The sequence below is a fragment of the Dendrobium catenatum genome, unplaced genomic scaffold (genome assembly GCF_001605985.2).
Source record: "Dendrobium catenatum unplaced genomic scaffold, ASM160598v2 fragScaff_scaffold_231, whole genome shotgun sequence".
Taxonomy (NCBI): domain Eukaryota; kingdom Viridiplantae; phylum Streptophyta; class Magnoliopsida; order Asparagales; family Orchidaceae; genus Dendrobium; species Dendrobium catenatum.
In genome coordinates, this window is record NW_021318693.1 from 6,878,749 (window position 1) to 6,895,133 (window position 16,385).

Below are 16,385 nucleotides of genomic sequence, written 5' to 3' on the forward strand. Positions count from 1 at the left end.
AATGAAAATGAGAGCATGTTTGCCTTGAAATTTAGATGGTTAGTTATGTTGAGGTAGAATTAAATCTTGTTGAAAGAAATAAAAGAAAATGATTTAAAGAAGCGCACTAAATTCTAGGAGCCCTTAACCCATCAAAAACTCCAATGAAGGATATAGGACAGCAAGCAATAGGAATATTAAAATCCAATGTATTAAAATAAGAGGAGGAAGGTTCGAGAAGAGAGTTGCCACAACAAGGTAAGTGGGCGACGATAGAAGTGGTTGAACAAGAGGTTGAGTGAAAATCCCTAGGGCCAACCAATGTTGGGGGGTGGGGGAGGTTGAGTCAGGCGCAGAGACAGAGAACTCGAATGTTAATAGGAACTATTACATAAAGAAAGTTGATGGAAACGAAGGCATTAGCAACATCAGTTTTGAATGGAAAAAAAAAAAAGATAAGTGATAGTCGAAGAGGATAGAAATAGTTGACAAGCAAATTTGTCGACAATACCATCAACAACAAAGATAAAATACAGAGAGTTAAAGGCAATACACAATACACCATTGCCCTAAGGCATCGTCAACCAAAAAAACCAAGGTGGTTGACACAGCTATCCTTGGAAGAGGCATTGCTAGAAGCTGCTTCAAAGAGCAACTCGGTGAGAAGTGACAGAGCAAAGGAGGAGGAATGCTCAAGAGAGACAAGCAAAGCAGCCACAAGCCCATGCGAATGAGAAGGCAAAGAGCAAACAGGTCCAAGCACAAATAAGCCAAGTGGTGTTGCTGCGATGAGAAGTCAAGATTGGAATCAGGAGACAAGCACAATTCCAGCTTAGCTTGTCGTGCAGAGGGCGAGAAGCAATAGGACGAGAAGCAATAGGACGAAAGCATGATGGCTCATTCCTTACAAATACATGTTTATACATATTTAGGTGGGTGATTATCGAATAAATATCAATATTTTCATATATGTTATGACAACAAATATAGCTAAAGAAAAATAACAATGGTTTTTCACAAATCCACAAGACTATTCATGGTTTCAGCAAAACTATATATGTGCATAAACTTTCCCAACATTCAATTCATAATAATTAGATATCTTGCCCTGATATTGTTTGTATGCAATTGCAACACAGTCTACATCATCATAAAATTATTGTCATTGAGCAATCTTCGTGTAGACTTCTATGGCGATGACTCAATATCTTTTGTTGATTAATTGTGATTCGATCAAAGTTTACCTCAATCTTGCATGAGATTTTGTTCTTAAAATTATAATGAGATCTCTCTTATTTATATTTAAGCTAGTTTCGTGACTTAGATGTCATTTGTTACTTAAATCTGATTTTGTACTTTACATATATATTAAGGGATATAGCTTTGCCATTTTTCAAACAGTTCTCCTTTAATTTATGGGGCCCAAAGTATAATTGAATCAATTGAAGTTACATATAAAATAGAAAAGACTTTTGATTTGACATTCTTCCTCCTGTCTCCTAGCTTTAGAGTTTCTTCTACAACCACTTTACCTCCTATCTCTTTTCCTTTGAGCAACTCATTCATCTAATTATATTATCCCTTTTTCTCTTTGAATCGCCAATTTTCCTAAAATGGAATAAAAATTAAAAAAAAAACATATCAAAGAGATATACATTGTTCCTCCTTGCCAGTCCTCCTCCTGTCTCCTAGCTTTAGAGTTTCTTCTACAACCACTTTACCTCTCATCTCTTTTCCTTTGAGCAACTCATTCATCTAATTATATCTTTTACTCTTTGTATCCCCAATTTTCTTACAATGGAATCAAATATAAAAAAAGAAACATATCAAAGAGATATCCATTGTAACGTAATCTTTTTAAGTAGCTTTGACATTAATTTGATATTAAAGCCAAAAAACACCCATATGATAAGATCAATAAAAATGTAAATGAATCTCCCTAAACTTCCATGCATCTTTCTAGAGTTGTTAAATTGTTCTTAAGGATTAAAGTATAAGTCTTCTACTGATATTGTAAATGTAGTGATATTCTTCTCATTCATCTCTTCCTCCTTGAAATGATGTCCCATTTTCACCTCTTCTTCGCGATGGATTTCTTATTCATCTACCTTCCTTGAGATAGATGTCACTACATTGTAATATGATTGCCAACCTTCAGCTCTTTGTCAACAATATTTCTTCTTTGGAGTATAGTTCTCAAAGAAGTCAACAATGCATGTCTAGTTCAGTCCATTATGACTATATATTATTCAGTATCATCATGCAACAACCCTTATCATATTTGTAGTTAACTATAAAATGTTTAAACATCATGTGTTATTTAAGACTAATTTGGTATTTTCATATCATATTGGGTGTAGCTTTATCAAAATTCAATAATGACTATTTCTAGAATAGGGTCTAAACTAAAGACTCTAATTCAATTAGTTGAACTTGAAGACAGAAATAGAATCGCTTTTGCTCTAACATTCTTCCTCTTGATTGATCCTCCTTACTTTACCTAACCTTAGAATTTCTTCTTAATAGTTTCTTCTTCTTTCTTATCTTACACCTTTCTTATCTTTACCAGCCAGGTTGCCTTAACAACTTATTCCCATCTCTCAAAAATAAAAATAAAGACATACCCACAATGTCATTTTTGTTGTTTGGCATTCCATCAAATTGTCACCTCTCAACAAATCTTATCCTCAATTTTCCTATCTCATGCTCTCATTCATGACACAATTCCTTCTAACTTCATTGCCAAACTAAGGCAACCTAGCAAGAATGGGATGGAAATTCTAATCCCTCCCACAAAATCTTAACAATCCCTCTTTCTCCTTGGTATTTGTGCATCCAATTTCATGTCCTGGACTTGGTTAATGAAGTGGAAAGTATAAACAGCAATTTCTTGATTCTTCTACTTTGCATCAATGCTTGGGAACACTAGCCAGGGACCATAAGATAGAGCTGCAAATGAATCAAGCATTCAAAAAACTACTCGTGGCTCGGCTCAATTACAACTTGTTTATAATCCTTGTTTAAGTAATCAAACAATTTCGAACAATTTTTAAAATACTCGATTGTTAAATAAATAAACTTTAACAACTATGTGTTTAGCTCGTTTATGTTCATAAACAGCATCAATCAAAGCTTGTAAATAAACTTGATATAACACTCGTTAAGTAGGTCGATTAACATTTAATATAGAGCTTGTGAATAAAGTTCATTACGAATCAATTAAATCTTGTTATAAATATTTATTTGGTATATTTTTCATAAGAGGTATTTGTTCATGTTTGTTGGATTGTTTGTTTAAAGTGTTCATGAACAAAATTGTTTATAAGAAAAATTATTTTCTGAGCTCGTTTGCTCGTGAATGGGCTCATTATGTAGTTCCAAAACACTTGTTAGATATGCTTGTGAAGTGGCTCTTTTGATAGCTCAAAAATACTTGTTAGATATGTGATGAGGACATCGTCAAAGATTTCGACACGTGTACCATCGGAGACACCGGAGATCGACGGCTACGATCAGGAGCTTATATTTTTAAGTCATTTATGTAGTAGTTTATTTTATTTTCAGTTTTTACTGTTTTACCCTTATGGTGGTCATTTGTTGTAGCCCCGAGCACAATTTAGTATTTGTTTCTTTTCTTTTGGGTGAGACCTATATATAGGTCATTTCTATTGTATTTGGAGATGATGAATATTGATATGAAATTTTAACTTTGGTTTTGGATCTCTTTGTGAGTTTTAGAGTGAGGATTAGCCTAGGAGAGTCTCAAAGCAATACCCAACAGCCCCTTGGTGGAGCTCTTGGTTTCTAGCAATTTTCTTTTTCTTTTCCTCCTCCCCTAGCCGCTGGTTTACCCCCACACCACCCACCACCTGACCGGCCAACCACCCCCACCCCCTCCCCTTTTCCGTTAACCCCTAGACCCCGCCCCACCACCTTCCGCCGGCCCCTCTTCCCCCTCTATCCCCCCCCCCCCCTAAATCCCTCTAATAACCGCTGGCCCCATTACTCCTTTAATTGGGTTAATTTGAATTTCAAATTGGCACCTCCCCTTTAATGAAAATCTGAAATTAAATTTCAGATTTTCCCTCCAATCACCTTTGCCCCCAAGCTACTTGTTTCAACCCAAAGACTCCCAACCCTAGCAACCCCCTCACCCACCCAAGTTCTCCCCCATCATCCCCTCACCTCCTCACCAAACTCAAGAGAGATTCTTCCAACCTCCACCACCATCATGCATGGCCGATCTGGAAGTCGACCATGGTTTCTTATTTGATGATCAAGGACGAACCAACATCCTTGAATCTCCTTTCCTTGACGTGAACCTAGACGTCGATTCTTCCGTGGAGGATTACTTACACCGCATCCTGTTTACATTAGTACCTTCCATCAAGGAGCACATTCTTACCGGACGTTGGATACTCACTAGTCATCTCGTGGACTACCCGCCGCTGGCTACTTCCCCAACGGACTATACTTTGGGCACCATTTGTCTCCTAGTGGCATTGTTCGGTTTGCTCTCAATCTTCCTCCATTAAAGCCCCACCGTCAAGAGTGTGAGTGAGGGACCCAAGGTGAAGAGTTCTATTTGTTAGTCGTGGATTATTGTTTTGCCATAACGTTGCTCTCTTTATTTTATGTTGCTAATTTGATAGCATCCCGTTAATCTAGTTGTAACTACATGCTTTGCATAGTCTTTAATTGATAATTCTGAAAACCTAACTTGGGTAAGCACGAAATCTATAACTAGCAATGTTTTAATAATCTTATATTAAAATCCCCAAGCAATTCTTGTTCCTTTGCATGGTATCACATCAATATGTTCACAAACAAGCTATAATTAATCGTTTGTCAGTAGACTTAAAAAGGTTCATTTGTTAAGCTAATGAACATCTAGAAATTAAAGCTCATTAATAGTTCGATAAGGCTCGTTTGTTTAAAGCTCGATAAGCACAAAATAAACTAAATGTGAAACAAACACAAACCTAACATGAACATCTATCATTTTAAATGAACCAAACTTGAAAACAACCAGAAAAGCTTGAATCGAGCTCGAGTCAAACTTGAACAAGTCGATAACAAATGAGCTCAAACACTAATAACACTTGTTCGGCTCAGCTCAATCGTTTGCAGCCATATGGTAACTCGAGAAAATTCACTAGCTCGCTCACTCAAGTTCTCATAAGCAATCTAGTCTTTTTTCCTTTTTCCCTCCACTCAAATCCTTAACTACACGCAACTCACCTTGATCTATTAGTTGGGAGCTTTGGCTATCAATCAAGATGCCTTGGGTTTGAATCTTGCATATGTAATGTGTGCATGAATTTGCCTTAATTAACTTAAATGTCCAAAAAAATGAAATCCTTCACTACATTATCTCTCATTTTCAAGGATTCTTAATCTTGCTGTTTCTTGATCTAGGCTTCCTCTGCCTAGTAAAAGCAAAGACAAGTAGCAACTCAGTAGTAATAGAAGCTAGTTAGATGGATTAGGCATTTAATATTTATTTTAGGTCAAGAGTCTAGCTGAGAGGGAGAGTGTATGTATGTTTGCGTTGTTTAATAAATCTTAACTTGTATTAAAGTATATGATCTTCATAGCCGTACTCCATTTAATATATATTGTATCATAAGGAGATTGTGTAAAAGCATTTTTGCATATGATATTAACTTAAATCTACCTTTCTTCCAAAGACATTGATATCAATACCATCATAATCAAACCACATAGGGCCATTTTTCATAACTTCATCTCAAACAGCTCTACTCCAATCATCTCTCTAATATTTAATCAATTCTCACTTTACCCTCTTAATTTCACCGTACATCAATCTAGTTGAGAGGGAGCGAGTGTGTTTTTTCGTTTTTTTAACACCTCTTAAACTTGTTTAAGTGTAAGATCTTCATATAGACACGTTTTCATTTTCTAAAGAGTGTAACATGAGGTGATTGTGTAAAAGCATTTTTTTCTAGTAATGTTACCTTAAATCTACCTCTTTTCCTGATATGTCAATATCAAATTATCAATACTATCATAATCAAACTAAATAGAATCATTTTTCATAATTTCATCTCCAACTGATGCTCTGCTCTAATCATCACTCAAATATTTAATCAATTCCCACTCTACCTTCTTAATTTCATCGCATCATTACTTAAGGTTTAGAAAACCCATCCATATTATTTAGTCACTTTAATAATAATTTCATTATGTTTACCTAAAGCATATCTAAAAAAAGTGGCTTAAAAAGAGAAAATGTAAAGTGAAACTTAAGCATGTATGCACATATTACTATATTAGCTGCCCATATTTTGATCAGCTATTATATCAGGATAGAACATGAACAATAGCAGTTTGGCATTTGAAAAAAAAATGCAAATAGTGCAACAGCAATATGCTACAGAATTGAGCACAAAGATATTATTCTGCAGTCTTACTGAAGCTATAATGCTTTAGAAAGTACAAACAACATTCGAAAAATGTTTACCAGGGAAAAAACAGACGAGGATCGCCAAAATACAAATACAAGAACAATTCAGATGGGATTGGGTATCACTTGATAGACAGCATAACAGATCTTGGATTTGAATTTTTTTACTCCTATTTACAATATTGTTTACAATGTTTGTTCAATTCGGATACATCATCGCATGCAATAAAATGACAACATCTGATGTAGTCAAACCTCTTGAAAATTCTTAGAACTTTTATAAGTAATATCGAGATACTATCAAAGATTAAACTCTGCAAGGCATATCATATCAAGCATGCGCCAAGTAAATATCCACGTAATCATGGAAAAATTAGAAACATTTTCACCTTGATGCTAGAATCACTCATAAGAAGTTCTTCAGCCATGAGCTCAAATTCAGAGTATGGATACTTTTTCAGACCAAAAGTCAGTAGACCCCCAGAAAGTAGACTGAGCTGTCCTTGAACCTGAGCATTAAAGTTGGTGAAACGCATCAATGGCCAAAGCAATCTTCTAGAGGGTACATTATCGAGCAACATAATATGTCAGTACATCAACAATGCAAAACAGAAGAGCTGTGTATACAAAATGCCAAAACCAAGATGAAAATATAAGGTATGCTAAGTATCAACTGATATTAGAATTCCAATTCAAGTTCTCTAAAACAGATCTAGTTCAATACAATAATTACATTTATAAAACATGCAAGTCACGCCATAAAATTTCTAGCCAGATATTCCATAACATGTCAGAAAAGGTGAAAGACACAAAAACAGGAGGAACAAAATTATAATACGTAAAATTCATAGGTTCCATATGGGAAACTCCACTGAAAAATAAGAACTTGCTAATTCCCCATCAACAATACATACAGAAAAGGCTCAAGATAATTTGAAGCAAAAAAACAAAACAGCTCATGCCCTCACAACAACTACTATCAGTGTACAAGGCACGGGCTTCTTCAAATCATAACTTCGTACACATATAATATAAGTAGTCATGTGTAATACCCCCTTGTGAGAACCGGCTTAACCGGTTCAACTGAACCGGTTTCTAACCGGTAGCAGAGGGCAATCTGAGCAAACTAGCAGACGAACCGCGACCCAAGCGCGACCCAAGCGGCCACCGCAAGCGTGTATACGCCTCCTAGATGGATCGTTTCGCAAGTGGATAATCACATATGTGGGAGAAAACTAACGGCTCCTCTCGCGACATATCTTCAGTTCGCTCCTTCCTGTAGGAAGAAATCGCGTACATGCCGAAGGGGAATCGAAGAGGAAAAAAAGGTGAATAAGAAGGATTTGATTGTAATTCTTTTATTCCTATGAAATCATTTCGTAGAAATTCTATCTAAGTGGTGGAAAATCTTTTATAAAGGTCAAGGCAAGAAAATCTGAAGGAGATAGTGGAAGCATTTGGATTTGGAAAGTTTCTTCACAAGAAAACGTAAGTAAAATTCTTTTTCTTATTCTTTCTTTCTGTTCAAACTAAGAGAAAGAAAATGTTATAATTCTTTTCTTCTAATTGAAGAAAAGATTATTATTGTAGGAAGAATCAAACTATAGCAAACTTAAATCTGATGGTGAAAGAAGGAGATTTGCAAGAAATGAAGGAAAATTTCGGTGAGGTAAATTTTGGAATGAATTAGAACTCTTTTATGGTATGATTAATAATGTACTTTCTCTTTAGAAATGTTTGAAGTAAATTAGATTATCGTAAGAAGAATAGGAATCTTTGATGTTGCTTTGAAAATCCATTTAGTACTCCTAGTTGAAGTTTTATATTAATTAAGAACTCATTAATGTTATTTGAACAGTCGAGGATCTTCATATTGAGTTGAACGAGTGTTGAAAAATCCATAGCAAAGCTTGAGGTTTGGAAGAATTAAAGCTCAGAAATATTCAAAGTTGGTAATTACAATTGTATAGACATTTTATTATTGAACTTCTATTTAAATTCTAAAGATAATGTTTAAATAGTTATTTTGCTCATATTTTGATGTTATTATGTGAAATAATTCAAATGCATATGTGATGATGAATTTTAACATTAATGAAAATGATAGAATAAATATGTATCAAATACATGATATTATGGATATAAATGCATATGCAAAGAAAATAAAAAGTGAATTAACAATGAGGAAAGAAATGATATGACCTATATTATAAATAAAAGCATAAATGAATAAAAGAAAAGGGAAAAAATATGCATGCAAATTACAGAAGTTCACCACCGTATGATACTGATCGGAGAAGCAATGTACCCGCTCACGTTAAATGAAAATAGAAAAGAAAATGGAAACGTTTATACCTTTATTGGTACATTTAGACGGTGCTCTTGTACAAATTGAATTGGAAAATAAATAAATGCTAAATTTTGTATGAAATGTATTATATATGAACTGTATAAAGGAATGAATGAATGAAATGGAAAATGTGATGCATATACTAAATGTTATATGAATGTTACATATATTCTACATTGTCTACAAAAAGGCAAGGTTTCAAGAAAAAAGTCCCGAGGAAGATCATATATTTTAGGTGAGATACTCAACCTCTAATATAGAGGAAAAATTATTAATAAGCAAAATGCTTGTTAATTTCCTTATATTGAACATGACAAGATGATATTAACAAGTCTAATGTATTTTTATAGTATCACTCATTTAAATAAATTTAAGATATTTCTAAGTAACTTGGTTCATAAGATTGTGTGTCTATTTAAGTCTATCATGTATAGACATTTTATGTCAAGGGGGTAGGCAATATCCGACATACGTTAAACACAAGTGTTACTTATCCAATTAAAAAATAAATAAATAATCAGATAGACATTTCCTAAAAAATTATTTAGGATTTTATTTTTTAAAAAATATTTTTCATACTTTTCAATTCCCTATCAAGCACACTCGGCTAGGGTATGAGTAGACAATGCCAGATCTACAAATTCAACCGTCAACTTTGAAAGCACGACTCTCACATGCTCGTCTACCAACTTACTCTCCCCTCTTGACGCCAAAGCCGACCCCAAAACACAATAAAGCGGCAACTGACATCCTCTCCTCTCGATGCCAAAGCCCAAGATCCTCCAAATACTAAATGATCAAGTGGAATGAAGATGAATACTCCAAATAAATAATCTTTAACTATAACTTAATAAGATTATTATAAATGAAACACAATTAATAAAAAAAAAATCAAACAATATACATTTTAAACTTCCATGCTATCATTTTATTTGTCATTTGTTTAAGCTATCCTATTTGATATTTTGTTTAAATTTGTATGTATATTGTAAAAGGAACAGTAATAAAAATAATGAACAATACTATAACTTTATAAGCTCATCCTATTTATTTCATTTAATTTATGTGTTATTCTAATTTTTAAATATAAATTTTTAATGGCATGTCCAACGTGTGTCTTGTCTCATATTTTCAATAATAGATGTGTCACGTGTTCACGTCCTGTCGTGTCCATCTCCCTGTATTTGTGTTCGTGCATATTAAGTATATAGATTGACTTCTATATATCATATTTATTGTTGACGCATGTTAAACTAATTAATTAATAATAGGTGATATTAGATTAAGCAATGTTAAGCAAATTTAAATGCCAATAATAATGATATTAGATTAAAAGATTACAAAGAAAGTTCATATAATATGAGATAGGTTGGCAAATTATGATAACTTGCGCAATAAGAGATAAAAGATTCTGATGAGATAAACCTCAATAAGAAAAAATAGAGTTCTTGACTCTTGATATTGGAAAGTTGGTATTATAAGGTTCAACCTTAAGATCCAGAGGCCATTGATAATTGTTATGTTGTATTGTCAAAATTTTATTAGCAGTTGTTAGGCTTGACAGGCTTGGTAACAACCAGTGATAAAAATATGCCAAAATCCTACATACATTAGATGATATTTCTAAGAATTAATTAAAAAGAATGAAAATGAAAGTGGGCAAGGAATTTTAGAAAAATAATTGATAAGAGAGTGCGTCTAATGATTTAATGCTGACAAAGATACTTCATTTTCTAATATATACTAATGCTCATTGCTTAAAATTAAGTCTTTTATTTATTTAAGTATTCAAGTCTTCATTAAAGTTTATCATTGTGCTAAGCTAGCTATATATATAATAAACAATACTCATGTTAGTTCAAAAAACTAGCATGCATATTATTATTTCACTTTTTGTATGTTTGAATATTACATTAGAACTATTTATTATGTTGAGTATTTAGCCCATCAGATATTATGATGATTATTTTTCTGAAAAGAGAAAGGAGCAAATGAGACCATAGGCAAAAGACCTAATTTATCAGGTACCTTAGTATTATGGATGAATGTACAATTTAGGATAAATAAAAGACTTTTGAAATGTATAAATTTTGTATGAATTTAATAAAAACTGTGTAGTATATTTTGTTTGTTTAAATTATGCATGCTTCCTTATCAATGATTAGGATAAATCCATTAAATGATATTAAAAGATTAGGTAATTTGTGATTGTATACTCACAGCAGCAGGTAATAGTAGAGGGAATTCACCTCACACAAAAACCAAGGGCCATCATAGGTCGACCAACCATTTGACACGTCAATTTTTGTTCTACAAAGACTTTACACCTCTCTCATACTTCTTGAACCCTCTCCTAGCACGAATAAGTTGGAAACAAATGAACATTAGTAATGACTTGTACCATCCTAAACAAGTTGCATGTCAATGCCATCCTTTTTTCTTTTTTTTTTGCACATTTCTCACCCTAAACTTTTCTCTTAAGAGCTACTTAACATACCACGGGCTTTATGCCATATGAATTCTTACATCTTCATACTTTGAATCAATAAGTAAATGAATAAAAAAAATGCTCCAAAAAGGGTTTTTAAGGGCGGTAAACGTGGCATTACAAAAAAAGAAAATCATTGGTTAAGCTTTCATGTCTTTTCTCCTCTCTCTATCTTTTGTCTTTACATCTTTAGAGGTCATTCATCTCTTGTCTAGAAATTGTGCATCATGTTTTAATACGATATCTATTATCAATGGAATCAATTTTTTCTTTATAACTTATCCTCAATTTTTCTACCCATCACTCTCTGAACACCAATGCCTTATCCCCTCATCCCATTACATGAACCTATTCGACTACTTGGAATCTCGTAGCAATCTTTAATATAATACTCAAATTATCATAGCCCTCTTTTATATAATACTCAAAGTCACTTAACATTTGTGATTGTGGTTCAAAGCATGTGTCTATTTTTAAAGGTCACAATGTCAAATCCCCTTGCCGGCATCATTCCATATTGCGTATCTTTTAAAATGCTTCCATAGGGTAGAATATCAAAATCTTCACAGAACCTAAAAGGAGCCCTAGAAACTAGCAACTTCACCATTAATAATTATATGCAAATTTGCATATATCAAATTCACAAATAATATGCAATTTACTGGAATACAAGCATTTAAATAAATAAATCAAAGTCATCAATCCATTTTGTAGAAACTCATAAATTCACATTTTATATACCATACCAAAAAGAAATACACAAGTATGTCTTTTAGTAAGTATTTAATTCACCAATCACCATTATCCCCTCAACATGCCAGTTGCATGCACTCAAGCCACCAGTTCCAGATCAATTAACTTCCAAACATGCCATCACACCTTGTTAACTTCAAATAAGGTGACATTCTCATATATCATAAACATCAACCTCAAGACTTTATCTCACTATATGGGTTCGGCTATATGAATCATTTTCTCTATTGTTCCTATTTAGTGTCAAATTCTCATTTAAATCTAATAAAAAAGTCATTTTTATCTATGATATGTGGCATTCTAATATATCATAGATCAAATAAATCTAGACCTGCCATAACTAAGGATCGATCAATATATTCAAGAAATATTGCACTGAATTTTTGGCCAAATTCAAAATAGCTCCACAAAGAATGATCTCCATAACAAACTTCTAGATTTTTTTTTTAATTATCGCATGTCTAATCAAATTCATAATGAAGAAAGTAACAATGTCCATAGTTCAATTTATAGCGGACGTCAATCTCATGTAGAAAGAAATGCAAATTTAAAATCAAAATATACATACAGCTACAACGGCCATCCATATCGTCTTTTATCTTTTCAGATATATTTACACACAAATTACAAAATTGAATATCCACCACATGTAGGGCAATAACTCTTTAGCCATATTTTAGATTCTCACATTTACCGATAATCAATACTTAACTTCCATCAATTCCTTCTTCTCAGAGTATTTGCATGATTAAAACAATAGGCAATCCATGTAAGACACAAGTAATTTATAGAGGAAGTAATTACACTATTTTATTTTATTAAAGAATGATTGAAGCATTAGATCTCCAAATATAAATTTTTTTATTAGATTTATAGAGTAAGTTTTTCGAAGAAATGAAATATTACAATTAACACGATCACCAGATATAGAAACAAAATGCAAACCTTATTATGTAAACAACAACAGCATCCAGCCTTTATCTAAACATGTAGGGTCGGCTACAAGAATCATTTTTCCCCATTGTGTCAAGTCATGCTTAACTTGAGCTCGGTTCGTCCGCCAAATGGCAAGCTCAAACTCGAGCTCGAGCTAGACTCGAGCTCAATTGGCATACTCGAGCTCAACTCGTGGCAATAGATAAGGGCTCACAAGGCGTAAAAAGAATACATGATTCTGCCTTCCGCTTCCAGTTCCGCCTTCCGTGATTGCGCTTCCATGGTTTTGCCTTCCACCTATTTGAACCGCTCGAGCCGCTCGACAAGTCAATGAGTCAAGAAGAACTCAATCAAAATCGAGCTTGATTACCCAACAAGCTCATAAATCTGCTTCAGTTCAAGCTAGAAACTTGATAAGCTCGCCTCGTGAGCTCGTTACCGAGTCAAGCTCAAGCAAGCACACAAGTAAGCTCACAAGTCGGCTTGACTCGTTTGCACCCTAACATCTATTCTTCTAACTGATTTATCGAAAAGCCGACGTTTTATGTGACCAAACCTTATTTTGTAAACAATTGTACAAAAAAGTTTACCTTATAAGTTACTTTATTTTAATTAATCATAAAGACAACTTCCACTACAAAATCCTTCCCAGCTGCAGAAGCATCATTAATATTCCAAAATAAAACTTGGGTCAGTTACCATTAATTATTCTTTACAAGTATGACATCACTTCTACTTCAGAAAAATAATATGGTGCAACATAAAAATCATACCACTTTGGGCCTAACCTCATCATTCCCAGTCCTAATTCGGTCATTTACTCAATATGCACAAAATGTGCCACACAAAGAACTAATAAAAATCTACAAAAATATGAGATCAAAGAGTTAGACACCAGAGTACTTGAGCTGTCACAGGTTGAACTCTTTCAAATGAATGCACAAAAAGATGGCATTATCGATCTCAAATACAAAAGAGAATTCAAACAGAAGGAAAATGGAAAAATGACACTTCCCAGCAGAATAAGGCCATCAGAATTTAGGGCTGAAAATTTGGACTCTCTTTAACAGGAAAACAAAGAAAGTCTAATCATTTTAACGGTGAAACTGCTGCCAAAAGTGCCTCGAGCAATTATAATTGAAACAAGGTGGAAATTGCTAGGAGCATTACCAGCATTATTATATGTTTTATAATTTTTCAATGTTAAAATTGATAAGGCAATGAAGTTTATTCACCTGCTACACTATAAGTCGAGGAAATATTTTAAACACTTAATGCCTTCAAACTAGCAAATGAAAACCCATGTCGTATGGACCCAAATAACTATAACGATGCCATGTCGTATTGATGCAATCAAAAAATTTGGGAGAGGGACCCAAATTTTTTATCACAAAAGAAAAACAACTTCCTATATAAAAGAAATACACAAAAATACCCAAAAATATACTTTTTAATATTAAAAGATGACTTACAAACTTTGACAAACTTTTATAATATAAAAGACACTTACAAACTTGGCTCAAACAAGACACCCTAAAATTGCTTACTTTGAGAAGAAGGATAAAGGTGGGGTGGTCACTTGCGGAGAGACGAAATAGGTTAGAAGCCAAGACGAAGGGTGGAAAGAGCTCTCAAGATTTCCTAGGGAGATGAGAAGGAGAATGGAACAAGCTCGCAAGCTTTTCCAATAAAACCCGCAGGTTTACATTTTCAAAAATCAATCACATAACATATCCTAAAACAGCCACAAACTCTCCTATATATAGATATAAAAGAGGAATACAAACAGCCACTAAAACTTAATTAAAAGCTAATTTAAATAGGGAATATGAAAAGCCAACAATCAACTCCAGAAAACGAAGCACCAAAGCCACGGAAAAGCCCCCCAAAAGTCACGGGAAAGCAGCCCAGGCGGAACCCGAAGAGGCAGCCGCAAAAGCCAAGGAGGCCCGCACGGAACCGAAGCACCATGGCACGGGAGAGGCCACCCAGCACGGAAAACCAGCAACCAGCCGTGGGAACCAAGGAGCCAAGGCACGGGAACCAAAGGGCCATCCACGGGAACTAAGGAGCCATCCACGGGAACCAAAGGGACAACAAATGTGAGAATGAACCTCAATTTATGAGCTAAAAAGGCTCTCTACTAGACATTAATGAGCTGATATCTAGTAGAGGAAAGCATTTATGAGCTTGAAACATAAGAAGAGGCTCATTAATGAGCTGATTCAAGTAGAACTAACAAAATTTTCAACTCAACTTGTTTTGACCCATTCCTTGCCTACATCACGTATGGATCCAAATAACAATTACGATGCAGAACTATGATGAGTTACTTTTCAGGCACTATAATGCCAAGGATCATAAATATTCACAGATAATGTAAACTATTAGTTTACCTTCAGATGATAAATCCAAAACTTACCCAAGTTGAGAGATTTAATAGAGGTGTATCTTTTCACTCACCTGTACACGACTCCATAGCAAAGGAACAACAGCTTTGGCATTATTTCGAACAAAAACATTTGTCCAAAGTGGTTGATAAGGAAATTCTAAAAGAAGAGTATCAGTCCATGTTAAGCGGTTGTGGTTTGACATAATAAGGCTTCGAGGTACAGCATCATAAAGAGTCCCAGCAGCACCATTGTTAGTTGGACAACTCAGACTCATACCTCCTGCAAACAAGACACAAATTTCCTCGTCACTATATATATATTAGACAAATTATATGCAATCAATTAGAAGAAAACAAACAAAAGAGGAACTAATACGAAACTAATATGAATGGAAGAGAAACACCAGATCCGTGAAAATTGGATATAAGTACAAGAAACTTTAAAGCCAGTTTGATGGAACACACAACGTAGCTAAGATTCAACAGATAGTGAGAACAGCAAACATGCATAGATCAGCACGAGCAGCACAAAAAGGATTTCAACATCAAATAAAATCTAACAAGCAGCTGACATAATGCTGATGCTAGAATAGTTTAACCAAGACGACCATTTTACAGCATCAACACTCGGTAATAAAAGCCTACCGGCCCTACCCTAGGAACACCAATGGAAGATAAAGGTGACAGGTTTGTACACGATAGAAATGAATGTTTTAGTATCATGCCTAAGTAAACGTGATATGAAAAGACTTTAAATTAGGCATGGCCTTTCAAATTGTTCCCAATCATATTAGAAAACAGGTCAAAGTTATAAAATCCCTCAGCAATAAACAAGTAAACCATAACAAAAAACCTCCACAAAGAATCTAACTTCTGACTTCTGAGTGTATCTGCATATCTAGTAGCATTTGATCAAAATAATAAATTGATGCAGGGTTGATGTTAGCAAAAATTAGAACAATCCCTAATTTTTTGCAAGCAAAAGCAACTCTTTCTAGGATAATAAAAATGACACAAATACTCAAAAAGAATACTTTTATAAGATGAAAGACTTACAAAC

The 16,385-nt window shown here is 34.0% G+C and overlaps 1 protein-coding gene across 1 annotated transcript in view; it reads right to left on the reverse strand.

The window, feature by feature from the left end:
* The window catches only part of LOC110116761, a 72,400-nt gene that overhangs the window by 37,245 nt on the left and 18,770 nt on the right, over positions 1-16,385 (reverse strand). Inside the window, exons 3-4 of the mRNA XM_020850461.2 lie at positions 15,397-15,605; positions 6,796-6,915 (exon numbers count right to left, since the gene is read on the reverse strand). Coding sequence (XP_020706120.1) covers positions 6,796-6,915; positions 15,397-15,605 — 329 coding nt within the window. The remainder of the gene's footprint in view (positions 1-6,795; positions 6,916-15,396; positions 15,606-16,385) is intronic.